The sequence below is a fragment of the Miniopterus schreibersii genome (assembly GCF_964146895.1).
Source record: "Miniopterus schreibersii genome assembly, chromosome: 19".
In the NCBI taxonomy this organism is placed as follows: Eukaryota; Metazoa; Chordata; class Mammalia; order Chiroptera; family Miniopteridae; genus Miniopterus; species Miniopterus schreibersii.
Genome location: NC_138119.1, coordinates 13947423 through 13975421, shown reverse-complemented (window position 1 = coordinate 13975421; position 27999 = coordinate 13947423). Strand labels below are relative to the sequence as shown.

The following is a 27999-nucleotide window of genomic DNA, read 5'->3' as shown; positions in this document are numbered from 1 at the left end:
AAAAAGACACAAGACAGGAGTGAAATTTATTCTTTGAAAAAACAAAGTCCCACCCTCCCCGTACAGTCCCGGAAGGGTTCCCCAGGGGGCCTTGCCCCTCCAAATGGTCATCTCTCTTGTCTGACCCCTACTTCCACCAGTGCCCATTATGATGCTGCTACTTGGGTGAGGGGCTCCTCCAGGTACTGCACCAAGGCCTGGGCCTGCGAGAAGGAGAAGAGAAATCAGTGACACACATGGCCTGCCATGAGAGGGACCCCAAATCTAGGTGGACTCCCAATGCTGAGCACCTAGCCTCGGGCCCCACCAGACATGGACTGGGTGACATGAGGACTCCAGGAAGGTGGGGATGGGAGTGGACAGAGGAATGAGCATATACACACCTTTGCCTTGAGCATTCCGAAGCCAACAGTCTCCTTGGCATACATACACAGCAGAAGGTTGGCCACTCGGGTGATGGCTACACGGCCCTCCTGGTGGGGTGATATCATAGACTGTTACCTTCTGCTTGGTACCCTTAGCTCCCTCTTTCCTCAAGGAGTCCTCTTGAGAAGGCTATATCTTCCCTCCATGCCCTGAGCATGGCAGGAGCTTCAGCTGGGGAGCTATGGCTATAGCCCTGGACATGGGGTCCTTATGCCCAGATTCTAGTCTCAGCACAGCTACCTACTAACCACGTTACCCTGGGAAAGTCAATCTCCCAGAAACTTAGTTTCTCTTTCTGTAACCTGTATCTCACCCCAGCTGGTGAGGGTATAGGTACACAGGAAGGAGTTTTGTATCTGCAAAGGGCTATCCAAATGGGTGATATTATTATTATGGGTTCCCCCAAAGACACCGTAAAGGGCTTGAGAGCAGTAACCCAACTTTTTCCCCCTCTTTTCTCATGGTAATGATTTTCCAACTGCAGGTTTGAGCCCAGGGTTACATCAGTTAAGAAGATTGATTAATATTAAAAGAAAAAGGAAATAAGAGAAATGAGGTGCATTGTATGTAGTAAGGGAAGTACTGTTTCACGAAACTTGTTTTTGTGGGCATATGTGTGTAGTGGGCTCTGACTTAAAATGTGTTTCTTATGGGCGGGCTGCGGTCAAAGTTTAAAAGCTCTTGCCTTATAGCACCAGCTCTAGGACGGGTACCCAGTAGGAGTCATTAGTTGAACTGAAATGTACCCTTGGTTGGGCAGAGGGTGAGAAAGAGGCAGGCAACTGCGTTACAGTGGAAATCTTTCACTCTTGGGGCCTTTTCAATTTGGTTCAGCAAACTTTCACTAGGTATCCACTGTGTGCTGGAAACCAGGTGCTGCACCCCCCTGCCTCTCAGGCTTCATCTCCTAATAACCTCTCCCACTCTCACACCACTCCACCCACATCAATCTTGTTGATCCTTGACCAGGCACCATTTTGCCTCGGGGCTTTTTCACCTGCTGTTCTATGAGAAATGTTTTCACCCGTCACCTATCTTGCAACTTCCTTCAATCTGTGATAAAATGTCACCTTGTCAGTGAGGTTGTCCCTGGCACATGCCCTCCTCTATCTCACTTCCTTGCTTCATTTTTCTCCATAGTATTTTCAATAACTAATGTACTATTTTTTAAACTTATATATTTTACAAAACATACATATTTTTCTTATTTTAAGACATGCAAGACTGTAAATTTCATTAGGGCTGCAGTTTTGTCTGTCCTGTTTGCTACTTTTCCCCCAGTCCTGAGAACACTGCAGGGACCTAAATATTTGTTGACTGAACCAAAGTGATTGACAGTTTCTGTTTCCAAGAAGTTTACAACCTAATGCCACTTCCCTTTTCTGAACTTCATCTCCTTTCTCTGTAAAATGAAAGATTTAGACAAGGGTTTGGAGACTGTCATGGTTCTGTAAGTCAATGAATCTGGGATGCCAACACTTTGTGCGAACCTCACTCTACAGTTTCTATTTACTCTTTTGTTTAATCTTCATAACAACTCTGTGGGGGAGGGAGGGCAATTATTGTTTACACCTGAGTTGAGATAAGGCCGCTCAGAGAGGTTAAGTAACTTATGCAAGGTTCCACAGATGGTAAGTGGGTGGCTGAGACCAGAACCCCAGGTAGATGCTGGATCCAGGGCTCTTTCCTCACCACCACTTGATGCATAAGATCCTGCCTATTGTAAATGCTGCTGTGGGCCAACTCTTAGCAATCTTCCATAGATCCCAACCATCCATGACAGGGTACAGGTCACTCCCTGGGGATCCCCTTTGGAGACAGAGGAAGTGGCTCCTCTCTTCATACCATGCAGTCCATGAGGATGAATTTGAGATTGTCTTCATTAAACGCTTGGTTCCCGTTCCTGTCGTAAGCGGCCCAGATGTTACTGGCGATGGCTGCGGTGACCCGGGCGTCTGTATCCCCGTAACCAGAGTAGGCCAGCAGCGATCCCTCGTTATTCAGCAGCCTGGCGAGGGACAGGGCAGAATAGCGACGTGCTCAGTAAGGGGAGTAAAAGGCTTGGGTTCCCATCACAGGCCCCGCCACTGACGCTTCTACAAAGCAAGGGTCTGGGCTGTGTCCTGGAAAGTGACCTGAGCACCCAGAACGTCAATTTCCCTTTTCCAAAGGGTCTCTCCATGCCGGTTGCCCCAGCTGCTGTCCCCTCCCTTCCCGGAGATCCTTCCCCACCCTTCCCTCAGAAAGCCACGCGCTGTCCCACTCCTGTGCTCGCCGCTCGGGTCCTCGGTCCGCACTCACAAGGTGCTCTGGACACCTCCAGTGTTGGCTTGGCTTAGCACCTGGGTCAAAGCCTTGGGACGCAGCATGCCTGCGAATCCTAACCCTAGGCTTTTGCACCCAGACCCTGGAATTGCTTCTTGCTCTGGATCCTCCAGCCACTTCCGGTGCTGCCTGCTCCGGGGCGCTCTGGGAATTGTAGTTTCTCCGGTCTGACTTTATAGTTCTGACTCAACCCTTCTCCTTCGCGGTGGCCACTGGGAATTGTAGTTCCTCGCGAGGCACCCTGGGAACTATAGTTCGCCTTTCCACTAAGGCCAAGCGGTTATGGGGGCGGGGTAGGGCGAGCGAGAGCGGGAGTAAAAGTACAGTGGCGGTGTGGGAAGAGCATTTAATTCCTTCATGGAGAGAAAAGTTATCATGTCCGTTTAACAATCCACGATTCAGTAATTTAAAAAAAAATCCCTGTATTTGTCAGACACACCTTTGGTTAACAGTAATTTTCTACATTACGCACAATTCTGTGAGATGGGATAGATGCTATTGAGGAAATCAAGGCTCGGGAAAGCCACGCAGGCAAAACCCACGTCTCTGAAACCGAACTTCGTGGAGTTCACTCAGGCCACGACCCTGAGGGAAGGAAGTCAATCCTAGAGATGAGATTTTAGATGGACGTCCCGAAGTGGAGAAGTTCAACCTCCCAGTAGGCAGAGGCCCCAGGCCTAGAGAGGATTTCGATTTCCAGAGAAAGACGAGCTATCGCAGGGAACAGAGAGAAAGTGGCGACACAGAGAATCCTTTGTCCCGCAGCGGGAGTGACCTGCGGAGGGGGCAGGGCCAGCTTTGGGCCGGAGGGGAAATCGGCTTTGCTCGGGCCCTCTCGGATGGGCCCTGGTCTCCCGCCGGGAGCTCGCCCCCCGCCCCACCAGAGAGCGACGCGTCCCGCCCCCTCCCGGAGCCCCCCAGGGGCCACCGCCCAGCTAGGCCCTGTCCGGACCGCGGGACCCCGGACTCGGCCCTGGGCGGACTCTGCTGCAGTGGTCCCCCCAGTCCGCCCGGGGCGCTGTGGCTGCGTCTGGTTCAAGGCGGGTGGCGAAGTCTTGGGCAGGGGAGGGGAGAGGGGAGTGTTGGAGGCGCCCGAGCCGAGCCAGGTCAGCCGGGCGGGCGGGGAGGAGGAGGAGCCGGGGCGTGCTGGCGGGCGGCCGGGTGGCGGCGGCGGCATGGCGGAGCCGAGTGGGGCCGAAACGAGGCCCCCCATTCGGGTCACCGTTAAGACCCCCAAGGACAAGGAGGAAATTGTGATCAGCGATAGAGCCTCGGTCAAGGAGGTAGTACGGGTGGGGGTGGGGCGGAGAGGAGGGGTCCACGAAGAGAGGGGGTGGTTCTGGACTGTCGGGCGTACGGGAGGGCCTGAGAGAGGAGGGCGGGGGCCCAGCGCGCACTCGGAGGAGCGGGAGCGGAGGAGAGGCGGGTAGGGGGCGTTCTGCGAGGGTAATTTGGGGGAGCGTAGCGCGTGTTGGAGAAGGGAGACCTAGGTTTGCCTTGTGGCCTGGACTGGGGGCGTGGTGGAGGGTGGGGTGGGGACACCTTGCGCAGGGAAAGGGGAAGTGTTTGAGGGGAGTGTGCGCCCCAGTTACTGGTAGGGGTTCGAGGCGCCGAGGCAGAGTGGGGGCCGGGCAAGGTCCCGAGCCCCGAGAGCGGGCGGGGGGCGCAGGGGAGAGCTCGCGGCCCCCGCCGGGCGCCGCTTTGAGAACGCCCAGCGTGCTCCGCCGCGGGGCCGGGGGAGGATTTCCCTCTGCCCAGGTCTTTCTTGCTGTTTCAAGTCCAGGCGGTTATGCTTGGTTCTCGGCCCCTTCGGGACTTACGCAGTGTGCAGTAGGTGTTCAATAAAATCGTATTGAATGAGGGAGTATTGCCTGTGCTCGCCACCTCCCTGTGGCTGCTCCAGAATTCACATAGGCGGGGCTTAAGAAAGGCCTTCGGGATGGAAGGGAGGATCTGGAAGCTGCCTTTGCTTAGCTAGTGCACTGTTTTTACTTAGAGTGTATGTTTGGTTTGGTTTGGTTTGTGAGGTGATAGATTTTGGAGTCTTAATTTCCCAAACCAGTCTTTAATATCATCACTGCCCCCCCCCCCTTATAAAAATGACTACTTTCCAGAATTTAAATCTTTTCCCCTGCAAAGCTGGATTGGAAATTGGCTCCAATTGAGAGGCAGTGTTTTGGTTAAAAGCCTGGGCTTTGGTCTGAAGACCTGAGTCCAGTCTGCCCTGGCAAGTTTCCTAACCACTCTGATCTCTTTTTTCTCATCTTTAAAATGGAGATAATTAATGTGTATCTCGTGGGACTTACTCTTAGCTCATGAATAGTTAGTGCCATTATAAATAGCTGGGATCTGTGTGTTGTAGTTGTCACAAGCACGCTGGATATAAAGAGGGGATAGAAACTTGGGGTCTGAGAAGAGAATGCTAAGGGAGACAGGGCCTGGGTCCAAGGCTGTTGAAGAAGCTGAGATGGAGAGTGATGTCCAGGCAGTAGCCTCACAGGGAACTGGGCAGAGGGACTGAAGAGGGAGGAGCAGATAGCAGCAAGGGCTTCCTGGGATGGGAGACCCTGGAGTAGAGTTGAGAGAGGAGCCTCTCATTGGTCCATCTCCTTGGTTAAGAAAGGAGCTGCTTATTGCAGCTGGAGTGATGGAGTCAAGACTCCAGACGGGAAGTCTCACAACTAGAGGTGGGAGCAAAAGAATGCAGAGGCTGTTGAATAAGAGTCCCTGGTGGATGGAGTCCAGGCAACATTTGCAGTGATCTCTGCCTTTCAATCACAGTTCAAAGAGGAAATCTCCCGGCGGTTTAAGGCTCAGCAGGATCAGCTGGTCCTGATCTTCGCAGGCAAGATCCTCAAGGATGGGGACACACTGAACCAGCATGGAATCAAGGATGGGCTTACTGTCCATCTGGTTATCAAGACCCCTCAGAAGTAAGTTCAGGAAAAAAGCTTCTGATTGGACCACTTTTCCCCATCTGATACTTTCTCACCCATCACTCAACTACACCTGGAGGGCCTGTGCCAAGACCCAGGAAAGTGGCTCTTGAATGGGTTGCTAGACAGGCTTATGATCTCACCTGCAGGGAAAGGGATCCTGACTTACGTCTCCAAGAACGCCCTAAAGACAGATGATACTAGCTCCTCCTTCCCTCTCTGATTTACTAACTACCTCTAGCATCACCCCTCCCCAGCCTCAGTGTTGCTTAGGATGCAGCCTGAGTTGGGACAATAGCTGCATAGCAAACATGGAGATGGTTGTCTCCCCTCTTCTTGTGTTCACATAAACTAGGATTTTCTTTCTCTGTCCTCAGGACTCAAGATCCGACTGCTGCCACTGCTTCTTCCCCATCTACTCCAGACCCTGCCTCAGCACCCTCCACCATGCCTGCTTCACCTGCCACCCCTGCCCAGCCCTCTACCTCTGGCAGTGCCACTTCGGATGCTGGCAGTGGAAGCCGGAGGAGCAGTGGGGGGGGTCCCTCCCCAGGGGCTGGGGAGGGCCCTCCCAATGCTACCACATCCATACTCTGTAAGCCCTTAGGGATTGGGGGTTGGGGGAGAGTCAAGAAAAGGGAGAAACTTGGTCCCCATTCATGGTCTGACGGGGATAGGGCACCCCTGGACGTAGGACTTCCCAGATAAGGGGAGCATGGGCAGATTTTACAGTGAGGGGGAAAATGGGGCTGGAGACATGGGGAACCCTGAGTGAGGATATTGTAGGTAGGGGCAAAAGTGGGTCCAACAGTAGCCAGCTGGGGAATATTGATTTACTCATTCACCAGGCCATCAGTGGTTGCCCTCTCTGTCCTCAGGACTGTGCCTAGCTCCCAGCCTCTACCACCGAAGGGCTTAGTCTAGCAGGCTGACATCTCTGTCAGCAGTGGATCAGGGCTGAGGCTGCGGGAATAACTGGAGAAGAGAGATGCGGGAAGCAGAGGGGGCCCATCCTGGACACCTGAACCTAGTGGCTCTGACCAGGTTGGGGAAAGGCGCCTGCAGCAGACTGTGACTCTGCCCCCTCCCCGCAGCTGGCTTTGGGGGCATCCTAGGCCTGGGCAGCCTGGGTCTGGGCTCTGCCAACTTCATGGAGCTGCAACAACAGATGCAGAGGCAGCTGATGTCCAATCCCGAGATGCTGTCGCAGATCATGGAGAACCCCCTGGTTCAGGACATGATGTCTAACCCTGACCTGATGCGCCACATGATCATGGCCAACCCCCAGATGCAGCAGCTGATGGAGCGGAACCCTGAGATCAGCCACATGCTCAACAACCCCGAGCTCATGAGGCAGGTGGGTGTGAGAGAGGTTGGGGCGGGGATGTGGAAGACACCTGGCAGCAACTGAGCCTGCCTGGCCTTTCCCCACCTTGTCCTACCTTGATTTGTTCATTCATTTGTTCAGCAGCTATGTTTTGCACACTTAGGGTATGGTGATGAAAAGACACATGCCTAGCTTTTCAGGAACTCCTGGTCTTAAAGGGAAATGGGACAAGTAAGCAGGAGATTATAATACAGTGTGGTCAGTACTATTCATACAGCTGGTTACAGGATCCCCCAGGAGCACAGAGGGTAGGTCTTGACCCTATCCTGGGACTCCAAGGAGGCCTCCTAGAGGAAATGTCACCCAAGCTGAGATCCAAGGGAGGAAGCATGAACTAGAAGGAAAAGAGAAGAGTGTTCAGGGCCGAGGGACAGCAAATGCAAAGGCCTGGGAGTAAAAGATAGTAGGATATTCGGAGAGCGTTGAGGCTGGGCGGGGCCAGGTGGGTAAGGGAGGCCCAGGTGAGGCAGTTTTTTGTTGGTCTCTGGGAGCTCCACCTCGTGGCCCATCTACCAGGGGACAAGGAAAGACGACCTCAGCAGAGCTGTGGACACCAGTGCTAGACTCACCAGAAGATAAGTTTTGTTAGGACAAGGATTTTTAAGTGTTTTGTTCACTGTCTAGAATTGTGCCTGATATATAGTAGTCACTCAGTAGGTACTAACTGAATTATGGGATAAGAGATCAGAGTCATGTCTTAGACATAAGGGTGTCTTAGAAGCAGCAAGAGTGGAGCAAATTTGGGAAAGACAGGCAAGGCATTGGATGGGAACTAGAAGTAGTCATACTCATTTTTTCTATCATGTACTGCTGTCACCTCAAGTTGACACAGGCTCCCCCTTATTGAGAGTGAGCCACTGGCTCTAAAGAGAAAGCCCCCATCCTGTTTCTCAAATTTAGTCAGGCCAGAGACCTGGGGATGGGGGTTAAAGGGGGTTGGTCACATTGTCCCAGCTTCAATCCTTTCCCTTGTCAACATATCATTTACCAGGAAGCAGAGTTTGGTGTTGGTCAGACAGACTAACCTGGCCTTGACACCTGATTTCACCACTAACTGGCTGTGTGTCCCCAGACAGTGAGTCTCTGAGCCTGTTTTTCCTTCTGCAAAAAGGGACAGAATTACCTGCTTGGGACTATTATTGTGGGGATTAAATGACTTGAATTCTATAAATTACTGAGTCCAGTGTCTGTATATAGTAGGTGCTCGATAGATGCTAATTTTCTCTTCTGCCTCCTCCCCTTTCTCATGTCCATTCTTACTCAATTTCCTTGTTCTCCCTGATCCCTGACACTTCTGTGGACCCCCTGAACCTGAGGGAGGGAAGCTGCTGCCCTCACTGCTTCTGAGATCATTGTACCTCACTAGAAAAAGCCAACCAGAATGCCCACAGGGAAGCATGGTTGGAACCAAGATAGCAGTACAGGAAGGAAGTCTAGTTTACCCTACTCTCTACCACGGTAGGGCAGATCCTGGACTCTGGACCCTGGTCCTGATGCAGGCCTTCTCCTCAGGGCCCACCCTTTGCCAGGCTTGGTGCTCCCCTGGTTCTAGGGCCCATTCTGTCTCTCTCCCTTCTCCACCAGACGATGGAGCTTGCTCGGAATCCAGCCATGATGCAGGAGATGATGCGGAACCAGGACCGGGCCCTTAGCAACCTGGAGAGCATCCCTGGAGGGTATAATGCCCTCCGCCGCATGTACACTGACATCCAGGAGCCCATGTTCAGTGCTGCCCGGGAACAGGTGGGGCCAGGGCCAGGGGCAGGGGCAGTGGGTGGGTTTTCTGGGCCAGAGATTCCCTACCTCCAGACCCAGGTGAGCCTAGGGTGCTGTCTGCTCCTCTTTCCAGCCTTGGCTTGAAAATGGTTTTCAGAGTGCATAGTCAGGGATGGTCCAGCTTGGCATGGGACTGAGGCACGAGGGCAGAATGTAGCAGAGTTCCCCAGGAAAGTAGGTGAGGTGTTGAGTCTCAGGGGTTTGACTTTCTGACAAACTTCTTGTACCAGGGGCTCAAAGGTTGTGGGGCAGGCCTGGGGTCAAACAGCTGATCCCAGCACAGTGTCTCAAGTATGGTCCATAGATTACCTATGGCAGAATCACCTGGGGATCTTGTTAATGGTGAGATTCCTGGTTCCCACCTTTGAGCTACTTATTGACTCAATCTCTGGAATCAGCCTCTGGGAATATGCACTTTTTAAAATGCTTTGAATTCTTTCCAAATATACGACAAATATAGATAAAAATAGAGCATTCTGTTGTATCCATGTTGCCCTAACATGTTACCATATATAGTTTCAGTGCCTTTTTTGGTTCTCTTTTTAAAGTTTAATTTGCATTAAATACATTACATATTTACATGTTTCAAAATTCAAAAGGTACACAAAATAAACAAAAGGGTTTTTAAAAAGCATGGAAAGGAATTTAAGCTCAATATGCAAAAGGGATCCTTCTATTTTCTTCTCCCAACCACTTCTTTCCTACTCCAGGTTAACGAAAGTTGTTAATATTTTGTATATTTTCCTATACATATTTAATATTTGCAAATAAGACCTCACAGATAGAATAGCAGCCTTCTCTTATGGCTTTCTTTCCTTCTCCAGAGCTAACTACCACCCTGAAGTTGGTGTTTGTCACTATAATTCTTTCATTACCTATATATGTATCCATAAATACTCTATAGTTTTGTTTTGCATACTTTTCAACCTTCTAGAAGTGGTGTCATGCTGTTCATATAATTTTTAACTTGCCTTTTAAACATTTAAAAAATGTTTTATTTAAGGACAGCATAGTGACAGAAAGGTGCATGTAAGGGTACAGCTTGATGGATTTTCATAAACTGAACACACATACAGCCCCCCAACCAGTGCTCAGGTGGTGGTGGGGGGTGTCTCACATTATTTTTTTCCTTGTGGAAAGGAAAAAGCACCCTATCCTGAGTGGCCCGTGATATCCCAACGGATTTCTTGTTCAGGCTGCCTCTGTCCTACACCAAGGCTCCACAAATGAGTGTATGTCTTTCTGACTCTACTTAGTTGCACTGGTCTGTCTGTCTGTCCCTGCAGTGATACCACATCGTCTTACTTAAGTCTGGGCCTCTGGTGGAGTGGAGCCCCCACCTAATTCAGCATCATCTTGGTTTATTTTGGGGATTGCTCCTTCAAATTTTAGAGACTGCTTGAGGGATCAACTGTGAATTTTTAAAGGAATTTGTTGATTTTAAATTTTAGTTAAGTATTTAATTTAAAATGTATATCAAAGTAATGCATTCACCTAGTAAAAAAAACCCAAGTAGTTGAGAAAGGCTTATAACAAACACTCCAGCTAATTCTGATGCACACTAAGGTGTGAGAGCCACTGGTTTAGCTAAAAGAACATAGCTTTTGGCACCAACAAACCTGGGTTCAAATACCTGCTTCACCATTTTCTAGTGATGTGATTTTGAGTTTCCTAACCTCTTGAAGCTTTAGCATCCTTATTTTCAAAATGGAAGCAATTATTATAGCAGTGGCTCTCAGTCATTTTAGTCTCAGGATCCCTATATACTCTTAAAAATTATTGAGGCCCTAGCCGGTTTGGCTCAGTGGTTATCGGCCCTCGGACTGAAGGGTATCGGGTTCGATTCTGGCCAGGGGCATGTACCTCTGTTGCAGGCTCTATCTCAGCCTGTCCGGCAAGTGCAGGAGGCAACCAATTGATGTATCTGTCTCACATTGATGTTTCTCTCTCTCTCCCTCTTTTTTTTTTCTCCCTCTCCTTCTCCCTCTCCCTCTCCCCCCCTCTCTCCCCCTCTCCCCCTCCCCCTTTCACCCTCTGAAAAGCAATGGAAAAAATATCCTTAGGTGAGGATTAAAAAAAAAAATTATTGAGGATCCCACAAAGCTTCTGTTTTCAAGGCTTAGACCTACTGATATTCACTGTATGTAAAATTAAAGCTAAGAAATTTAAAAAATACTAATTCATTTAAAAATAACAATAAATTCATTACACATTAACATAAATAGCATATTTTTTTGAAAACAACTTTTTATTTTCCAAATCAAAACTTTAGAGGAAAGAGTGGCCTTGTTTTACTTTTTTTTCTTTTTTAAAACAACGTGGTGGATTTGGGGTGGGGTTGTTTTTTGGTTCATTCCTGTATGTGCCCTGACTGGGGATCGAACCCAAAACCTTGGCATATTGGGATGATGCTCTAAGCAACTGTGCTATCTGGCCAGGGCCTTGTTTTACATTTTTACAGATGTCTTTAATGTCTGGCTACAAGACAGCTGGATTCTCAGATCTGCTTCTGCATTTGGTCCACTGTAGTGTCACATATTATGTATGTAGCCCTTGGAAAACTCCAATCAGTACTCACAAGAGAATGAAAATGAAAAATGCAAATAACACCCTGGAATTATAAAAATAGTTTTGAGCCTTGCAGGGGTCCTAGGACCACACTTTGAGAACTGGCGTATTGGAGGGATATTGTAAACATTACCATAAACGTAGGAAGCACATCGTAGGTGCTCAATAAATGGCAGCTGTTACCACTATAGGGAGTTCAGGAAAAGAGATTCCATCCTTAGGGTGTACCAGGAAGAACAAAGCAGGGCCCAGAACTAGGTGCAGTTGGGTGCTAGGCAAATTGCCAGAACAGGAAATCTGAAACGGACAGAGACTGAAACCATGGTGCACAAACTCTGGCCTGCAAGCCCTGTTATCTGAACAGGCATCTGGTAAGGTGAAGGAACCACAGCTCAGAGCAGGAGAGTCCTTGGTCAGCCCTGGTCCCCATGACCCACTTTGAATAAACAGGGTGACTGGATGTGAAACCACATGGTGGGGAGGGCCTGAGGCTGCTCAGAGATCTGCTTAGGTCAGGACTGCCTAGGAACTCAGGACACAGGCTGAGCAAGGGAGCGAGGGCCTGGGACTTCCTCAGCAAGCACACCCTTTGGACAGAGCTCTTCCCTAGGTGCTGGCGGGTCCAGAGGGAGGAGATTCAGGTGCGCCCTTGGGCAGCACACCATATGGTGGGTCCAGACCCTGAGATGATCCTGAGTGACATAGTGGGAGCCTGGTGCTGGGGGGGATTGTTGAGCTGAAGCAGCTGGTCTGAGGAGGTAGGTTGGGGAGGTGGAGGAGGGGAGATTGAGAACCTAGGGAGTATGTGCTGAGCCAGAGATGTGCTCCATTGTGGTGCACCTGGAGGGACAGAACCCACTTAGGGGACCCAGACAGTGAGGGAGAAGGCTCTGGGGGGTTAGTATTGGGCTAAGGTGGTCAGAAAGTGGAAGCAGGAGGCAAATCAGCATTGAAGTAAAAGTTAACAGTTACTTATTGAGCACCTACGAGTGTCAGGAACAAGGTGCGAAGGTGAGTCCAGTGTCTCTGCACTTGAGGAGCTAAGGAAAAGTGTCTCGCTGTACACTGGGAACGGTGTGTGTAAAGTACTGTGGAACACAGAGGAGACTTGAGACCAAATATTTAGAGCCACCAGGAGAGATGGGAAGTTTGCAGTTATCTGAGAGGTTCAGTTATCCAGTCACTAGCATCAGCCAGCTCCTACCCTGCAGGATGGGGGTGGAACTGCCCATTGTGGGGCTAAAAGTTGAGCTGAGAACTTTTAAGGTCTTAGAGCTCTCTCCCTTTCCTGGGGAAGGGGAGGCTACTAGGTGATAGGGAAGAAAGGGTGTAGCCCTTGTCCCTGATTTGTTTCAGTCCTTAACCCGAAACCTTTCCCTCCTCCCAGTTTGGCAACAATCCCTTCTCTTCCCTGGCCGGGAACTCCGACAGCTCGTCTTCCCAGCCTCTGCGGACTGAGAATCGAGAGCCCCTCCCTAATCCCTGGAGCCCCTCGCCCCCCACCTCCCAGGCCCCCGGGTCCGGTGGGGAGGGCACCGGAGGATCGGGGACCAGCCAGGTGCACCCGACAGTCTCGAACCCCTTTGGGATCAATGCGGCTAGCCTGGGGTCAGGTATGTCCTAGGGTGGAAGGAGCTTAGTGGGGTCACCAGGGCAGTTCCTCTGGCCCAGGACTGAATGGGGTTCATACTGTTCCAGAATATTGAAGACAGAGGTGAGACTATTGAAGCCACAGGGGGGGCTCTGCAGCCTGAGGTCATGGCTCCACCCCTCAGAGAGTGAGGGTTGGTTCTGACCATGCCCTGATATCACTGGGAGTCACCTAAGTGATGGCTCATGAATGAACCAAGCCCCACCTTCTAAGCTCTTTCAGCACGTGTGGTACTGTCCAATGTACATGGGTCAGACGGGGGCTGGGGGTGTGGGAGAGGAATCAGGGCAGACCTGGGGACAGGCAGGTGCGAGGCTGGGGAGAGGGATGTGCAGAGCTACCACACAGAGGTGCAGGTTGTGCACTGCACAGCCCTGGGGGTGCCCCATTTACCTGGACTCTGACTGCATATGACCCAGGGGATGTCGTTGGTAGATGCCCTGATTTTTCTGTACCCTGGGACCATCTTGATTGGGAAAGTCCCTTTCCCTCTATGTGTGCTTCAGCTCCCTTATTTATAAAATAAGGGACTTGAACCTGATTCATGGTTTTTAAAGTATGCTCCTGAATCCTGGGGGTTCTGGGCCATCTCTAGGATGAGGAAGGACCAAAGGGGAGAGGCTCCAGGCCTCCTGCTCCAGCACCAACCAGACTATTGACATGCTTGGTTTCTATGCGAGACTTGGTTTCAGGAAAGGTCTCTGCTGCTAAGACAAGTTTGAAAACCATTGATCTAGGTGATGTTTAGTCAAATCCTTTCCAACTCTGGCATTATCTGAGCTTGTGGAAGGAACAGGGCATGAATCAGACCCAGTTTCCAACCGGCTTGTCCTTAGCAGAGTGGATGGGAAAGGGGCCAGGCCAAAGCAGGAGTCAGGAGAGACTTGGACCACGCCCCAGTAACTGGGTGCCCATTTTACTGTTGCCATTCTGAGTTTTGTAACCACTCAGTGTCTAAAGTAAGGTGGATTGGTGTGAAACATCTGGTTTCCATCTGGACCCCTTTTCTCCTGTTTGGTTTTTTTTCCCCCCTCCTTACCTTAGGGATGTTCAACAGCCCGGAGATGCAGGCCCTGCTCCAGCAGATCTCAGAGAACCCCCAGCTGATGCAGAACGTGATCTCTGCCCCCTACATGCGTAGCATGATGCAGACGCTTGCCCAGAACCCTGACTTTGCCGCTCAGGTATGGAACTGGTTCCAGGGGAGTGCACTGGGGGCAGTTTCTTGCGGTCAAAACACTCTGGAGCCAGACTGCCTGGGTTTGCATCTCAAGCTTCACCACTTCCTAGCTGTGTAAGTTAAACAAGTAGTTTAACCTCCCGGTTTCCTCATCTGTACATGTAATAACAATAGTTCCTCATGACTTGTGAGGATTAAATGAGTTAATGCATATGAAGTGCTTTGAACTTGGCATGGCACACTGTGGGCACTGTGTAGGGAGTGTGAGCTCTCGTCAGCATCAGACGTAGGGCTGAGCAGCCTGGCTTCTGATACTCGTCACTGCCCGGGAGTATAGTTCCATTTCCTCTCACTGTCCCACTTAGGCCTTCAGGATACTTTGAGATCCTTGGAAAAGCTGGCCAGATTTCCTGCAGTGGTAGGGGTGCCGAGGGACACTGTGGCTGTGGGGGAATTCTTAGGATGGGTAGGCCCAGGCCTCCTCCTACTACCTTGACCCTGGCAGATGATGGTGAACGTGCCGCTCTTCGCGGGGAACCCCCAGCTTCAGGAGCAGCTCCGCCTGCAGCTCCCAGTCTTCCTGCAGCAGGTGAGTGAGAAGCCCAGAGAGGTGGAAGTTGGCAGGGGTTGGACCGTGAAGGCCAAGAGGTGGAACTTCAGGGACGGGCAGAGCTTGGCCCTGAACTTTGAGTTTAGGCTGCTTCCTGTCTCCTGCCACCTCCCATTGCCTTTCTCTGCTCATTTCCCACCAGATGCAGAACCCAGAGTCACTCTCCATCCTTACCAATCCCCGCGCCATGCAGGCGCTGCTGCAGATCCAGCAGGGATTGCAGACCTTGCAGACTGAAGCCCCCGGGCTGATACCCAGGTGAGGGGGGCCCAGGTGGACAGCAAGGTTCTGGCTACTTCTCCCCTTAGCCCGTCCCCCTGCCACTCTGAGCAGCCATTATGACTCTCAGTCTATTTTCCTGTTTCCTCCAATTGCTTTTCCTTCTGAATCTCATGTTCCCATCTCTTTCTCAGAGGCCCTCTCCCACCTTTTGGTCTCTCCTCTCTGCAGCCTTGGATCCTTTGGGATGTCCCGGACCCTTGCACCATCAGCAAGCAGCAACACCAGGCCTGCGCCCGAGGCCCCTGCCTCCTCACCAGCCCCACCAGCCACTTCTCCAACTGGGGCTTCCAATGCTCAGCAGCAGCTCATGCAGCAGATGATCCAGCTTTTGGCAGGAAGTGGAAACTCACAGGTACATGGGGCAGCGTGGCTGGGGCTGGAACCACCACTCCATGCTGGTGGTGTTAGGGGTCACAGTAGAATGAGACAGCAGAGCAGGCTTTGGAGTCAGTGAGACCTGGCTTTAGACCCTGGTCTGCCACTTTTTAGCCTTGGGCAAGTTACTGATCTTCCCTAAGTTCTGTTTCCACAGCTGTAAAATGGAGATGAGAATAGAATAGCACTTACCATGTGCTCCATACTGTTCCAAGTGCCTCATTTAATTTATTCCTCACAACAGCCTTGTGAGGGAGCTATTATTGTAATTTCTGTGTTACAAAAGGAGAAAACTGAAGCCCAGAGAGATTAAGTGGCTTGCTTAGTCAAAAGCTAGTAAGTAATGGAGCCAAGATTCAAACCGAGGCATGCTGGCTCTAGGATTTACACTTTAACTGTTGTCTTATACCACTTCTACTTATATCATGGGATTCTTTTGATGGTAAAAGCAGTCCTCCATCTCTTGAGACCTGAGAAGAGGATTATGGGAGGTGAGGTAACTAAAGCCCTGGGTTACAAAGTCAAGGCTAGGGGTTTAGGGCAGTGGGGATGACCTTAGGTAAGTCCATTAACCTTTCTCTGGCCTTTGTGACTCATCTGGGAAAAGCCTTTCAACAGAAATGTAAGTATGCCCAGCTTGGTGCAAAAGCTGAACCAAGTGATCGCCAAGGTTCAGCCCAGCTTAAATGCTGTGGATGGCATGCAGCACTGGACGGGGCTTTTGCACAGCAGCCAGGTGGCCTGTGATTGCTGGGTTTCTTCCAGCTCTGAGAGTCTTCTATTCATGATCTAGGCTAGTGCTTCTTAAACATTCCCTGGGAAAACACTTCCAGGAGATGTTTATGGGAGTGTCAAATATACAAAGCCTTCTCTTTTGTAAATAAGTGTGTTTGTTGATTGGTTAAAATTAAACAGGTTCTTTCTTCCCTGAGGTGATTCGCTGGCCTTTAATATGGCTGTATGTGTGATGGTGGCTAGGAGGGAGTTTAGAGGTGGTGTTTATCACGCATCTTACGGACCACAGAGCGTTTGGCATCTGGAGTACCTATTAACATCTCTAGACTGTTGATGGAAAGCAGTTAGGAATATAAGCTGACCAAAGCCTATCTGTTACTTTGAAATTTTAAGAAAGACCCCTCTACACACCTTATTATTACACAGTTGTTTAGTGGCTTGGGACCCAGGCTCCTTGGCCCCCATTTGCAGCTCACTGCACCCTGCTCCATTGGTTGATTCTGACGATGTTTGAGAAGACCTACAGGTTGTCTTCTCGTCATTATAAACCTCCAGCTTCTGAAGTTGGTCCTGTGCCCACTTCACAAGGCCTGTCCCCTGTAGGTGCAGACGCCGGAAGTGAGATTCCAGCAACAGCTAGAGCAGCTCAACGCCATGGGCTTCATCAACCGCGAGGCTAACCTGCAGGCCCTGATTGCCACAGGAGGGGACATCAATGCGGCTATTGAGAGACTCCTGGGATCTCAGCTCTCCTAATCCTGTGGCCTGTGTCTCCTGCTTCTCCCTTCCCTGGATACCAGCCTTTGGATCCTGTCAGCTCCTTTCCTCTGCAACTTGTCATCCCTCCTGTCTCCTTCCTGTCCTCTCCAGACAGCAGGGTGGCTTTAGAGGCATGGACCCCAACCCTGTAGCTCTGTCTGAGAATTTTGGTTCTACTTCTATGTCTCTTACAGAATCTTCTCTCCTGGTCCTGCTTGAGCAGAACTATTTAAACGGTTTTCACAGTTTTGCTGATGGGCCCCACAACCACCTTTGCAATCTTCAAATTTCTCAGTGGCAGTACAGAGTTGAAGGAGGAACCAACTCTCTGGTTTATTGAAACATGGTCTTTCACCTGTACCACTAGGGTTTTGCTTGTTTTTATGTTTGCTTTTGGTAACTCTCATCTTCTTTCTTTCCCCATCCCCTCTCACCTCCACCCTCACCAATGCTAAAACTTCACACTCTAAAGGAGAGGCGGGTGAAGCAGGCTGAGATTCTCCTTGCCTTCTAGTCCGGACACTTTATCCAGGACTTTTTAATGGGGTCTGTTGGGACGTCCAGGGGGAGGAAGATGCCTGTTCTTCCTGTCTGAAGGGGGAGATAAGACACAGCCCTCTGAACAAGGAATTAACAAGCCCTGGACCAACCCAATGGAGATTGGTGCCCGGGAGGAGGGCATGAGATTTTTAGAGGAAGGGAATGGGCAAAACAGCCTGAATAAAAGGCTTGGAAGTTGGAATTGACAGAGAAGTGGAAGCACTAATTACTCTTTTAGGCAGGGGAGTCCTGGCTCAGGCCTGGCAGAGGAGACTTAGAGATGCTAATAGAACTTGAGTTGAAAGGGGCTCAGTGGAGCTAAGCGATATGGCTCACAAGGGGCCATATTGGCTCCATTTCCTCAAATACACATGCTTATGTACACATACACACATTTCTGTGAACCCAGGACCTGCTTGTGTCCCCAGGTACCAGTGATTTGAGCCCCCCTCAAAAGACAGGAAGTGGATTGGGGTCTGCTTTAGCAGTGGGGGTGTGGGGGAGCTGGTGCGTGTGGATTGAGTAGAAGGTTGGATTCTTTGCTGATTTCTGGTTCAGAGCACCCCCCACCAGAGAAGGAGGCAAAAAGGGCTAGTCTAGGGCAGGAATACACACAGCCCAGGGAGCCAGGTCTCTTGGGCCTCTGGATGCTGGGTAGCCCCAGGGCAGTGTGGATACCCCTTCTGAAGCTCCCAGGGTTGTGAGCAGCACCCTTACACTCCTAATTGCTTTCAGGGAATGGTAGAGGGGTCCTTCCACCTAGAGCCCCTGCCCTTTGACTTCTCTGTTCCCTCCGGGCCAGAAAGTTCTGTTTGAGAAAGGAAAGGAGGGGTGCCACTGCTGCCTTTGATCTGGAAATGGACATTACTCGATTGGAGCACAGAGGAGGCTCACCTCAGCTCCTTTCTCTGCTATTTAGCCTGGCTGCTTGGGGGACCCATGGCTGAAAACATAGAGGCATGAGAAACAGAATCTTCTCCAAGTGGGAAAGGGTCCCAGGCAATCCAGAGAGGATGTGTGCGTGGCTTCCCTCCGTCCTTTCCTCAGCTCCCACACTGGCCTTTGTAAATAAATGGTGTGTGGTCTTTGTTGTGAGTGTGTCTTGGTGTTTGTTTTCTGCGGGGGAGGAGGCTAGCTGAAGACAACTTCTTGGTTTTAGAGGGTTTTTATAAAGTGGATCTAGAGGAATTTGAAGTTGGGTTCAGTTACCACAGATGTTAAGAAACATTGAAGGTTAAGGGTAACTGGTCTTGGGGAATATCTATAATCCATGGTTTAGGAATGGGAAAGATTGCATTCTTCCATTAACCATCCCCAGGAGAGGAATGTATGAAAGTGTTTGGAAGGTGGCTAGGTCATTACTTCTATCTGATCTTTTTGGCAAGACTGCTCTCTCCTTACCTCAGGTAAAAAGGTCAAAACAAAACAAACCCTTGCATCCAGATCTTATGCAGGTGGAGTTTAGTAGTTCTTAGTCTTGAGCTCTGAGACTAGACCTGGCTCTACTACTAATTGCGTGGACTTAAGTCTTTCCATGTCTGTGAGGATTTATCTTGTATAGTGAGGTTATAGCCCAGAGTTCTGTGATATATGAATGATCATGGTGAGAGGTTCCACTTCTGATCATGGTAGTCTGGATGTTTCAGACCAGTAGTGGGGTTTGATCCCTGGTCGAGGCACATACGGGAGGAAACCGATGATGTTTCTCACATTGATGTTTCTCTCTCTAAAAAATCAATAAAAAAAACTATCCTCTGGTAAGGATTAAAAAAGAGCAATGTAGTCTGGCAAAGCTGAGGAAGGCTAATCCGAGAGGATGGGGGTGGGTGGGATTTGCATAAGGAAAGAGGCATTTCAGGGAAGCCACACACAGAGACTTGGAGAAAAAGCACATGGTTATGTGTAGAGAAGTTGTTTTTCATACCTGGAGTACTTCTGTGTGCTCGGTCGTGACACTACGCAATGGAAAACAGACAACCTGTCGTCAGGGAGCTCTGGTCTGGGAGGTGGGGAATGGAGGGATTCCTAAAACAAATACAGGTGATAGGTATTACTGCACAAGATTGTAGCTCCCAGAAAGTAGAAATCCTATCCGTCATGCTCATGACTGTATCCTCAGTACCTAGAACAGTGCCAGGCACAAATTAGGTGCTCAATAAATTCAGATTGAATGAAGGACTGCTACAATGAAGATATTGAATAATAGTAATATTGATAGTTACCATTTATTGAGCACACACATGTCAGACAATATGCTAAAAGTTTTACATACATTATCCTTCAACATTTTGAGAGTATTATAATGATCTCATATTAAATATTTGGGAACCGAGACTTTATAGAAGTAACACTTTCAAGGTTACCTAATCATCAAGTGACAGACAGAGCTGGAACTTGATTTCATGACTGCCTAACTTCACATTCCAACCTCTGCACCCGGAGTCTCTTGTTCAAAATGCTATTTGGGAAAGTTTGTCTGATAGCTTATTGAAAAGTGCAGGGAAAGACCTAAGATAGGGAGACTACTGCAGTAAAAACAGCATGCAGTAACGGGTATGAACTAAAGTTACAGGGCGAATGGAGAAGAAAGAATTTACTTCCCTAGCACCTCAAAGGGCTTCTAAATAAAGCTCAGGGCTTGGTTACTTACTGGATGTAGGGGACGACTGAGTGTCTTGCCTGGAATTAGAAAGAATGCTGGTAACCCTCGGAGAAAGAGGTTTTCTCTAATTCCTAGTTCAACAGTATGTACATTCGACATTCTAGATATATGATCAAAACCTCTAGGTGCGGCAGTTCCACAAAGCACCTGATCAGGCGCTGGGCACGTACGGTAAGGGCTTGAAAAGCCACTGAACAGGGCAGAATAAGAAAAGCATGGTGTCCGCACAAGCGGACCCGCCTTTCTGAGGGGCCCGGCGTCGCCCAGATCCGCGGGCACTACAAAGGGAAAGGCGGGGCTTGTCGCGAGAACTGCAACTCCCAGAAGGCTTCGCAAGGAGCACTGGGGCTTCCGGTCCAATCTTATTTCCGGTCTTTCGGGTGCTGACGCTCTCTTCCGGTATTGGTCCCCCCTCTTCCCCCAAAGGCTTTCGTGGGGCGCACGGTGAGTCCCCGGCGGGAGCGCGAGCAGGACGGGGAGAGTCCCGTGTGCGCACCTCACCAGCGGCTGGGGGAGGGGCAGGGGCGAGGGCGCGCGGCCGGAGGACGTGTAATCTTGGCGAGAGTGGGGAGGGCGCAGAGCGGACTGAGCCCCTGGAGGCACCCACGAAAGGATGTGGGGCGAGGAGAATGGGATCTCGGGGGAAGGATGGAGGGTAGGATGCAGGGGTGGGTGGGAGGACCCCGCGAACGCGCAGTGGTCTCAGCGGAGCTGGGCGGTGGAGAGAGGGGCTGAGGGGCCTCATGTGTAAGGGAAAGCTGGAAGGCGCCGCAGGTCTGAGATCGGCCGAAATCGGGCACCCCAAGGAAAGCCCTGTTCTAGCCACAAGGTGTCATCTCAGAAGACCCTACCAGTTGGGAAGCACCCTGGGCCCCCGACAGAAAGAGGGTGGTGGATATGCTGGTGCTTAGACCGAGGGCTTGCAGGGCGGAGATGGCGGGAGAGTCGCGAATAAGTCAGTTCCAGTGGTTTATAGACTGCTCTGTGGAAAGGGCTGCTGCTTTGGTAAGGTCAAAGGGCTTTGATAGGCTTTGTCATGGAGGACTGCCAGTCAGATTTTGGTGATTTTACATGCTTGGGTTGACTGCTCACTTAGTCTCTTTTTCCACAGATGAGGCTGCTGGCATTTGTCGTGTTGGCTCTATCTGCTGCCACTCAAGCAGAGGAAGGAGCCAGGCTTTTGGCCTCTAAATCACTGCTGAACAGATATGCCGTGGAGGGGAGAGACCTGACCTTACAGTACAACATCTACAATGTTGGCTCAAGGTAAGGAGGCTCCGGAGCTGCAGGTTGGGCCCTTTTCAGGCTTTTTAGATTTCCCTGCTGGGAACAGGGACTAGTGGTGATTTATCTTTGGGAGACCTACAGCAACAGATGTTGTGAGTGAATGAATACACTGCTGGACCTGATTTTGGAAGAGGAGGACATTCTTACCTAAGCTGCAAAAAACCACCCCCACTTTTTTGATTTGGAAGAGTTTTAGAGTGGGAAAGAAGCAAGAATTGTGAAACAGGGAGAAGCAAATGAGAAAGCATAAAATGTATCATTCCTTCTCGCCTCAGGGCTTTAAAGTTTCAGCTTCCTTTGTTTCATTAGCCTACGTGCATTTTTGTTGCCTTTTTTTATTTTGTTCCCTTTAATTTGATCTTCCATAAGAGTCTTAAGAGCTCTTCTCCCCAACGCACACCCTTGGAGAAATTGAGGCAAGAAGGGGTTTGGGCCCATTCTTCCCAGATACTTGAGTATTTTGGTGCTTCTGAGCCACAGAATCCAGCCGTTGACCTGGATTCTTCAGTGCAACAAACCCAAGTTACTATATAGGTCAGTCGTATGTGTCTATTGTAGTTCTTAATTTTTAGGACAAGCAGGCAGATTTGATCACTGATTGCTTTAATTTTCATACTCATGACTTCCAAACCTTTTTTGTTGCCTCTGTTTTCTAGTGCTGCATTAGATGTGGAATTATCTGATGATTCCTTCCCTCCAGAAGACTTTGGCATTGTCTCTGGAATGCTCAACGTCAAATGGGACCGGATTGCCCCGTATCCTCTTGACACTGGGTGATGAAGGCTGGCGGTGAGGGTTGGGGGAACGTTGCTAGCAAAGCAGTCAGGTTACTTCAAACAGTCCAGGTGTGCATGGCCATTCTTCTGTCACCTCTCTGGATGATATGGGGCAAGAGATACTGGTGACAGTTATGTGAGTGTGATTTATGGTAGACCTGAGATTCTGAAGTTCAGGTTAGAAGGCCCTAAAACATACTCTGTGGGGAAGATGTAGCCACTTAAATGTTTGTGGCCCAGCAAAGATGAATAAGGTGCTTTTAAAAGAAATTCAGTTGGATGCTAACATGGAGGACCTGGGTGACTTTTCAAAGACTCTTCTTAGTTCAGTGAGTCTCTTATTCTGATCTACCAGTTATTTCCTGAGTGTTGTGAATTGGATTTCCCCCCCTTGTGAATTAAAGTATGTTTAGGTTTTCTGATGAGGATTAGTGTTCTCTTTGTGGTTTTTGTTTGTTTGTTTTTATTTCATCTTTTCAAGAACTTCCTTCAGTTATAGTCAATGAAAGATTTTTCTGTGAGCTTAAGTGACTAATATTTCATCCATAACATATATTGCTTTGAAAGTTTACTTCAAAAACCTCCATATTGAGTACATCCATATAGACTTAAAACTTGGCTAAAAAGGTATCATAGTATAACACACTTTAGGCTTACAAAAAGTGCATGTTCATTATTACTGCAGAGTATTGCAAGCATGAAATCAGCATGTGTTGGCATCCTTTTTTGTGAATGGGGCATTCAGTCCACAAGTTGAAAGGTTGTGAGAACTTTAGCTTCATCTTTTCCCTTCCTTAACTCTTGGGCCAGTGCCAGCAACGTCTCCCATACTGTTGTCCTGCGCCCTCTCAAGGCTGGTTATTTCAACTTCACCTCAGCGACCATTACTTACCTGGCCCAGGAGGATGGGCCCGTTGTGGTGAGTTTCCCAAACTCTTAGCTGGATGGGGCTTAAATCTGCTTTTGAAAACCCTTGCAGAAAATTTTCAAAGCAGCCACTAAATTCTGAGAAGGATAAGAAGGACCAGAAGTTTGGGATATTGTCCTTAGGAGGCGTGTTTCAAATTGTCAGGTTCCAGAATAAAGCAACTGAAGTGGGTGGGAGGGGAGCACCATGGCATTTCTTGCCTCACCATTCCTTCTGCTTGGCTTTTAATCCGAATGTGTCACTTTCTGCCCAGTGTATTGCTGTGCTTGCCCTTCCTATTCATCTTCTGTGCCGCTGTCAGATTGTTCCCTGTCTTCACGGTTTCTCCATCTTTCCCTTGCTGAGGGCGCTCCTGCGTGTCATAGCAAGGTCAGGCTTTTCTGCCTCTCATGGCTGTTCTCTGCCTCTCCAGCTTCTCTCTCGCTCAACCCACAAAGACCCTCCGTCCTAGTTAGGCCAGGCTTCTCCGTACATTCCCTTCTCCTCTCAGTGCTACTTTTTCCACATTGCCCTTCTCGGGTTGAAGTACTCTCTCCTCCACTTCATTATCCGAAGCTTTCCCAAGACCCAGCTTTGAGCCACGAGTCCTTGTTTCTGTCTTCTGCTTTTACAGTTCGCATTGCTCTTCCCTACTTATTCTTTCAATAAACATTCATTGACTGCAACTAAACATCTGTAGCTCTTGTGTTGTGTGCCATTTGGACATTTAATTATTTATTGTCTTCAGTAGTTCTCTTTCTTATGTGTAGGACCCACACACACACACTTCCCAATTTAATATAAACTCCTTGAAGCCAGGGACTTTGTCTTAGATTTCTCTCTGTTTCCCATATATAATAGAAACACAGTAGTAAACAATCTTTGATTGATTGGTGTAAAGGTCAACGGACATTTATTGAGCCCCTGCAATGTGCTAGACTCTAGGGACTCCCAAGAAGATTAAGACACTGTCCCAGCCCTCAAAAAGCTTAGGTCATGAATTTATAAAGGCCTCTGATAGGACCGTGTGGATAGGCTATTGGCTACTTAGTGCACAGTAGGGATGGGACTTTGTACGGAGACAATCATAGAACTAAAAGAAATCCAAGATTCTCTAAAATGCACTTTCTGAGTTTTTTGTTTCTTATAAACCATGCGGAACCCTATTTTTATAATCCTATTTACATTTTCACATCTTGTGTCATTTCTGCTTTCAGACCAACTTTAGAAATAGTCCTGGGGATGTAAAGTACAGCACAGGGAATATAGTCAATAGTATTGTAATAACTGTGTATGGTGCCAGGTGGGTACTGGAAATATCAGGGGGAACACTTTGTAAAGTATATGATTGTCTAATCACTATGCTGTCCACCTGAAACTAATATAAAATAATATTGAATGTAAACTATAATTGAAAAGAAATTAAAAATAACCCAGCCAGAGTTGTTCAGTTGATTGAGCGTCATCCTGTGCATCGAAAGGTTGTGGGTCCGATTCCTGGTCAGGGCACATACCTGGGTTGCAGTTTTGATCCCCACTCAGGGAGTGTGCGGAAGGCAACCGATTGATCTCTCTCACATCGATGCTTCTCCTTCTCTTCCTCTCCCTCTCTCTAAGCATGTCCTTGAGCGAGGATTAAAAACAACAAAAATCATAATAAGATACTACTTCACACCTATTATGATGGTTATAATAAAAAATAAAGATAGTAACAGATGTTGCAAGGATGTGAAAAAATAGAACGCTAGAACACAGCTGGTGAGAACAAAAAATGGCTGTTGCCACTTTGGGAAAACAGTTTGGCAGCTCCTCAAAAGAAAAATAAAATAAATAACCAACTTGAGGACTCTTTGGTTCTACCTGGCATTTGATGGGTTAAAAGACACAAAACCAAAGGCGCAGCTGCCAGTTTAGAACAAAGTTGTTTGCAGTGTGCTCCAAAGTCTTGGCCTCCTCTCCAAGACAGAGGAATGCACATTTGGGTAGGGCTGTATACTCCCAGCACCCTTCTCATTTCACCTGAGCCTCACGGCCCCCTGAGGTACAGAGAGGTATTTCCACTGGAGGAATAAGGAATGATTGGCAAGGGCAAGTCACTTCGTTACATGCTTGGCCCTGAGAGGGGCCAGTAGTGGTGAGCCGCTTGCTCCAGAGTCTGAGACAGATAGAAGGATTTGGTTTGAACTTCAGCTGCATACCCAACCTACTTATTTATTAAATGCTCATCATGTGTTTCTCAGTTCTCTTGGCTCCTAATTTACCCCTCTTTACAACACAGTAAGAATCATCCAGCTCTCTCTAGTTCAAAAGCTTTACCCCGACATGAAGCTCTGAGAATCTGACACTTAGAAGTAGGTTGGTTGGGACTGCCCTTTCTCAGGTGAGAAAGTGGAGGGCCTGCCTTAATGCCCTTCTTTTATTTTCAGATTGGCTTTACCAGTGCACCTGGACAGGGAGGAATCCTTGCTCAGCGGGAGTTTGATAGAAGATTCTCACCTCACTTTGTAAGCTGTACAGTGTTGTCTGGGATGAGACCACCCTTTTGGTACTGGGACCCCTTAGCCTCCTTAGGAGATTTGTTAAATTGGTTTGTTTTTGCCATACCTATTTTTTGGTGTCTGATGCAGCTGTCAAATATCCTGATTTAATCATGATTAGAGAGTTTTGGTAATGAGATCACAATAGTCAGAACCACAAAACTGCCCCTTTGCTCTACTCAGCCTTGAGTTGAAGTCCGGAGTCTGTTTTGAGATTTAAAAAGAGTATCTGCTTAGGTTCAAAGAGTTGTAGAGTGTTGAGACGGTGAAGTGGGAACTTAGCTGTGGTCTATTGGAGGAGAGAATTTTTTGAAGATTTGCGTAAAGTACTGGCTGAAGAAATTCATTTACTCATTTACTCAGTGGATAATTATGAAGTTCCTAATTATGTGCTCAGTTCGGTACTTTGCTATGGGAAACAATGGTGACCAAGAAACAGTCCCTTTCATAAAGATTTTAGGGACTCCTAGGGGACTCAGAACAAGTCACTGCGGGGGAAATGCTTTGATAGAGATTATAGACAAGTGCTGGAGGAGCAGGCAGCGGGAACATCAAACTTAGTCTCTCAGAGTCAGAGAGGGTTTTCTGGAGGAGGTGACGTTTAACCAGTCAGAGAGGGGGTTAGGAAGGATGGGCATCCTAGGAAGAGGGAGCAGCTCAGAGTGAGAAAGTGTGTGGTGCAGTCCAGGTGTGGCAGGTAGTCTAGCGAGGCTGGAGAGCAGACTGAGGCAGAGGAATAGGGGAGGGCCTGGAGACAAAGTGGGATTAGGTCACAGGAGGCTTGACTGTCAGGGCAATACCTGGCCATCTCCCTCCTCAGAGATTGTCTGGAAGAGAAAAGCTCTTCCAGTCTGGGTTGGGTCAGGTGAGGCTTTGGCTTCACAGCTTGAAAGATAGACTAGTCTTCAGAGAGCCATTTTCTATCAGGAGTGCTCAGAGAGGAGCCTTCTGCCAAGGTTCCGCTTAAAATTTGGGCTGGGCTGCTCCCTCTCATTGATCCCCTCCTTCCCAGTCCTCTCCTGCGCCCTGCTCCATATTTCTAAGCAAGGCCTGTGTTGTCTTCCACAGCTGGACTGGGCAGCCTTCGGGGTCATGACGCTCCCCTCCATCGGGATCCCCCTGCTGCTGTGGTACTCCAGCAAGAGGAAATACGACACTCCCAAAACCAAGAAGAATTGAGTGGGGTTTTCACAGCCCTCCCTTCCCAAGAAATCCAGGTGCTCTCCAGACTCCAAAGGGTATCTCAAATGCAGTCTCCTCCCTTAGCCTTGGCCACGGTCTCCTGGATCCTGCCCTGCTCTCAACCAGAGTGAAGGACTAGGCCGAGGAGTCGATGAGAGCCTCCTTGGTTCCCTCTTGAAGCCATACAAACAAGAATGCCTTGAGCCTAGAGGTGCTGTAGGGTATACTGCTGTGGTGGGAACTCTCAGAGGTGTGGGAGGGGGCATTTGGAGACTGCATGACACCACCCCCATCTCTTGCTCTCCCCTCGCAGAAGAGGACAGGAGATAACAGTGAAAACTATGGGACTCTTGGAGGTTCCCCAGCCCCTGTTCTGGGTTAGGGAAGTGCTTACTGAATGGGTTTTCTAATAAAAACAAATGCCACACTGACTTGTCCATTTTCTTATCAGCTGGGTGGTGCAGGTTGTTGAAGTTTAGGCCCTCGGGCCAAGGCTCCTAGGCAGGTGAGCTGAATCCTTGCCTCATTGCTGTGGGGGTTGTGGGTCCTGTTCCCATGGAGCTATCTGTCCCCTTTTGAGCACCTTTGCTTCCATCTCTTATTTCCCTCTCTGTTCTCACATCACCACATATTCCACTAAACCTTTCTTGACTGTTAGCTCCTCTCCATAGCTCAAGGAGAGGATGGGGAAGCTGTTCTCATGCCCAGGAGACATTCTGGTCTCATTTACTGACTTCTTGAAAAGCTATTTTTTTTTTTTTTTTAATATATATTTATTGATTTCAGAGAGAGGAAAGGAGAGGGAGAGAGACAGAAACATCAATGATGAGAGAGTCATTGATCGGCTGCAGCCTGCAACCCGGGCATGTGCCCTGACCGGGAATCGAACCTCGATCGCCTGTATCCTAGGTTGATGCTCAACCGCTGAGCCACGCCCGACTGGGCGAAAAGCTATTTCTTATACCTGCTTCTAGTCCTTCCTCTGTTTAAGAAATAGCGTTTCTTAAGCTGGAATTTACTTGTAATGCCTGCGCTTTGAGCTCTGGCCAGGCAGAAGCACCTGGATGCCCTGCGTTGTTCCCGAAGCATGGCCCATGG

The 27999-nt window shown here is 49.1% G+C and overlaps 3 protein-coding genes across 8 annotated transcripts; 2 read left to right on the top strand and 1 right to left on the bottom strand.

Moving 5' to 3' along the window:
* Positions 1–7: 7 nt before the first annotated feature.
* On the bottom strand, positions 8–2962 carry LAMTOR2 (late endosomal/lysosomal adaptor, MAPK and MTOR activator 2). The gene is made up of 4 exons (XM_081120797.1): positions 2728–2962; positions 2272–2434; positions 384–473; positions 8–203 (listed from the first exon to the last, which is right to left on the bottom strand). The coding sequence occupies exons 1-4, from the start codon at positions 2793–2795 to the stop codon at positions 147–149; spliced, it is 378 nt and encodes a 125-aa protein (XP_080976923.1). The 5' UTR covers positions 2796–2962; the 3' UTR covers positions 8–146.
* An 860-nt stretch (positions 2963–3822) lies between these two features.
* Positions 3823–18645, top strand: UBQLN4 (ubiquilin 4). Of its 4 annotated transcripts, none has more exons than XR_013997680.1 (11): positions 3823–4034; positions 5533–5684; positions 6065–6282; positions 6782–7044; positions 8659–8817; positions 12806–13031; positions 14114–14363; positions 14615–14838; positions 15002–15117; positions 15310–15493; positions 16855–18645. XR_013997680.1 is itself a non-coding variant. In XM_081121004.1 (11 exons), exons 3-11 carry the CDS (start codon positions 6135–6137, stop codon positions 17005–17007), a joined length of 1473 nt encoding a protein of 490 aa, XP_080977130.1. In that variant the 5' UTR covers positions 3823–3857; positions 5533–5684; positions 6065–6134; the 3' UTR covers positions 17008–18645. The 4 variants fall into 4 exon arrangements, 3 of the variants coding, with proteins under 3 accessions (XP_080977130.1, XP_080977129.1, XP_080977131.1); XM_081121004.1 differs by having other exon boundaries at positions 3823–3857; positions 14114–14253; positions 14755–14838; XM_081121003.1 differs by having other exon boundaries at positions 14114–14253; positions 14755–14838.
* Positions 18646–20573: 1928 nt separating this feature from the next.
* Positions 20574–27332, top strand: SSR2 (signal sequence receptor subunit 2). 3 transcript variants are annotated; one of them, XM_081121001.1, is made up of 6 exons: positions 20574–20656; positions 21324–21478; positions 22156–22254; positions 23086–23194; positions 25609–25686; positions 26788–27332. In XM_081121001.1, the coding sequence occupies exons 2-6, from the start codon at positions 21324–21326 to the stop codon at positions 26896–26898; spliced, it is 552 nt and encodes a 183-aa protein (XP_080977127.1). In that variant the 5' UTR covers positions 20574–20656; the 3' UTR covers positions 26899–27332. The 3 variants fall into 3 exon arrangements, with proteins under 3 accessions (XP_080977127.1, XP_080977126.1, XP_080977128.1); XM_081121000.1 differs by lacking the exon at positions 20574–20656 and adding an exon at positions 20659–20867; XM_081121002.1 differs by lacking the exon at positions 20574–20656 and adding an exon at positions 20665–20761.
* The last annotated feature ends 667 nt before the right edge of the window (positions 27333–27999 follow it).

What these genes read in the sequence shown, in the direction of transcription:
- LAMTOR2 (XM_081120797.1), bottom strand. Translation starts at nt 2,795, where the DNA reads ATGCTGCGTCCCAAGGCTTTGACCCAGGTGCTAAGCCAAGCCAACACT. An exon ending in TCATCCTCATGGACTGCATG is followed by an intron (nt 474 to 2,271) that starts GTATGAAGAGAG and finishes TCACCCCACCAG; the next exon opens with GAGGGCCGTGTAGCCATCAC. An exon ending in TCGGAATGCTCAAGGCAAAG is followed by an intron (nt 204 to 383) that starts GTGTGTATATGC and finishes TCCTTCTCGCAG; the next exon opens with GCCCAGGCCTTGGTGCAGTA.
- UBQLN4 (XM_081121003.1), top strand. Translation starts at nt 3,927, where the DNA reads ATGGCGGAGCCGAGTGGGGCCGAAACGAGGCCCCCCATTCGGGTCACC. An exon ending in TGCGGCTAGCCTGGGGTCAG is followed by an intron (nt 13,032 to 14,113) that starts GTATGTCCTAGG and finishes TCCTTACCTTAG; the next exon opens with GGATGTTCAACAGCCCGGAG. An exon ending in CAGGAAGTGGAAACTCACAG is followed by an intron (nt 15,494 to 16,854) that starts GTACATGGGGCA and finishes TGTCCCCTGTAG; the next exon opens with GTGCAGACGCCGGAAGTGAG.
- SSR2 (XM_081121000.1), top strand. Translation starts at nt 20,826, where the DNA reads ATGTGGGGCGAGGAGAATGGGATCTCGGGGGAAGGATGGAGG. An exon ending in AAATGGGACCGGATTGCCCC is followed by an intron (nt 22,255 to 23,085) that starts GTATCCTCTTGA and finishes CTCTTGGGCCAG; the next exon opens with TGCCAGCAACGTCTCCCATA. An exon ending in GAAGATTCTCACCTCACTTT is followed by an intron (nt 25,687 to 26,787) that starts GTAAGCTGTACA and finishes TGTCTTCCACAG; the next exon opens with CTGGACTGGGCAGCCTTCGG.